This window comes from Phodopus roborovskii, unplaced genomic scaffold (genome assembly GCF_943737965.1).
Source record: "Phodopus roborovskii unplaced genomic scaffold, PHOROB, whole genome shotgun sequence".
Lineage (NCBI taxonomy): Eukaryota > Metazoa > Chordata > Mammalia > Rodentia > Cricetidae > Phodopus > Phodopus roborovskii.
Window position 1 is genome coordinate 7,213,380 of NW_026126646.1, and position 2,260 is coordinate 7,215,639.

General features: G+C 56.5%; 1 protein-coding gene across 1 annotated transcript; it reads right to left on the reverse strand.

Annotated features, from left to right (window-relative positions):
* Positions 1-467: 467 nt before the first annotated feature.
* Positions 468-1,885, reverse strand: Tmem88b (transmembrane protein 88B). Its single transcript, XM_051173906.1, has 2 exons — positions 1,607-1,885; positions 468-731 (listed from the first exon to the last, which is right to left on the reverse strand). Exons 1-2 carry the CDS (start codon positions 1,883-1,885, stop codon positions 468-470), a joined length of 543 nt encoding a protein of 180 aa, XP_051029863.1.
* Positions 1,886-2,260: the final 375 nt, after the last annotated feature.

Consider the following 2,260-nt stretch of genomic DNA (forward strand, 5'->3'; position numbering starts at 1 on the left):
ATACTTGCTGTCAAGACACCAATGAACGTAAAAAAACTACTTTTAAAAGACAAGCAGAGCGCTGACCCTGAATTTACGCTGAGCCACTCATCCTAGATCCTAGTCTCACACTAAGTGTGGACAAAAGCTGAACCTGACCTGGTAATAGCTTGACCATAGACCCAGTTGACCCTTGTCCGGGGTCATGGGCTGACCTTGGGACTCAAGCTGACTCCTGAGTCTCACGATGAGTTATGAAATCTGGTTTGCTACTGGCCACACTGGAGCTTCTAGAACTAGCGTGTTTTTGTTTTGTTTTGTTTTGGGGGGGTACATAGATATCCAGATATCTGCAAAGCTGGCTGCTGACCACAGGTGGGAGAGGAGGGCATTGGTTTTGTGAGGGAGCAGAGCGCCATCTCCCGGCGACTTCGAGCACTGAGCCCAGAGCGCACAGGCTTTGGATATGGAGATGCCTCTGAGAGGCATCAGACACAGGCACAAAGTTGTTGTTTCTCTTCGTCAGGGCGGGCGCCCGACAGTCCCTCTTCGCTGCATCTCGGCTGGCAGTGCGGCTCGGGGGTCCCCGCCGTGGTCGGCAGCACAGGGCGCAGTCGCCGGACCAGGAGGGAGCGGGCGGCCGAGGCCAGCACCAGAAGCGGCGGCAGGGAGAGGAATCCGAATACAATGAGCGTTGCAGAGCCGCGGTCCGAGAGCAGTGCTCTGCATCGTGGACCCGGGGCTGGATGAACCTGTGGACAGTGGAGGCGTGTGGTCGGACGGGGCAGTTCCAGAATGGTGCAGCCCTGAGGAAGGACCTGGTGGAGAACCAGGGCCAAGAGATTGGGGCGGAGTCCAGAGAGAAGAAGGATGGGTCTGGAAGGCCTTGAGTTGGGGCCTGGAGAGAGAAGTGAGACCACCTACGTGTACGACTTACTTGCAAAAACACAGCCAAGAGAGTTGGCCTGAGTTGCGAATGCTTTGAGCCAAGCAGTGTTGAAGCCTTTTGCGACACCTGGAACCCAGACTGTAAATGGTCCAGATAACGGGTTCCTGAAGGAAAGGCCCAGAGAACTTGCCTGGCTCTCCCAACCCCGTTATCCTGTCCCCATCTGTGCTCTTTCTCACGGCCCTTACCTGTGTTGGCAACTGATGTTGAGCTCCACCGGCACTGTCAGCGGCTAGCGTCTTCTCTCTCCCACACCAGAAGCCACAGAAAGGAATATAGGGACCATCTGTGTATAAGGTGGAGCCATAGCTCCCCTCTGCAGGTGGGGAAGCCCAGCCCAGATCAAGAGGGTTTGGGTATGTGTGTGGGTGTGAGGAGTGACGAGGCACTGAGTACAGGTGGAATTTGACAATTATTTTTTCCTATCTCCACTTCAACCTTGGTGCCTCCTGGTACAAAGCTACGAGGCCCGGGGCGGGGGGGGGGGGAAGGGGGGAGGCAAGACAGCTGTTCCCCGAGTAACAAACAAAAGCTCTTCTTTGTCTGCAGCTGGCAGGGTGTTGGCAGAAGAGGACACATATGTCTCTGCATACAGAGGGGGCAGATTCACCTTCAATCTCGGGGACTTGAACCTGCAGGGGACTCCCACTCCCCGGGGACTTAGCCAATGCTGCTCACCCTCGAGTGGCACAGGAATCCCAGGTAGACAATGGCAGCAGCTGGCAGCAACACCAGCAAGAAGACTGTCCCAGGTAGCAGCAGATGGAACAGGAACCCAACCAGGGCCCGGCCAGGCAGCAACAGAGTCCTGAGGTCTTGTGTGGCCTGCATAGGCCACCGTGGGCATAGCAGGACTGGGACATGGTAGTCAGTAGGCCTTCTCCGGGGTAGCATGGGTGCTGTGTCTGAAGCGCCTCCTTCATCCTCTTCCGTCTCCCTTTCCTGCTGGTCACTCATGTCCTAGCACTGGGCCTTGAAGGATGTTTCCCCTAAGGTAGCAGTGGCAGGCAGCTGGACTGACCCTCCCCACCCCAGGCTTAGACTACAGATCCTTTACGCTCCCTGGGTTCGGTTCACATTAGATCCTAGCCACCAGACAGTGGACTGTCCTCCACTAAGTATCAATCCCCGGGGATACACCCCTGCCACAGCCTCCCCCCCCCCCACTACCTTGCTGTGCCTCCTTGCCAGGCAAATGCAGGCAGCTCCTGTGTCCCCTGGTTAGGTCTTACACGCTGTCCCTATCTGAGCACCAGGGCCCTCCTTCCTCCCAGCCCACCCTTTCCCAGCTTCCAGTTCTCCCAAACAATGGCTTTATTTCACAGATCTTGG

Coding starts and splice junctions, on each gene's coding strand:
- Tmem88b (XM_051173906.1), bottom strand. CDS start 1,885: ATGAGTGACCAGCAGGAAAGGGAGACGGAAGAGGATGAAGGAGGCGCT. Junction 732..1,606: donor GATTCCTGTGCCACTCGAGG/GTGAGCAGCATT, acceptor CACTGTCCACAG/GTTCATCCAGCCCCGGGTCC.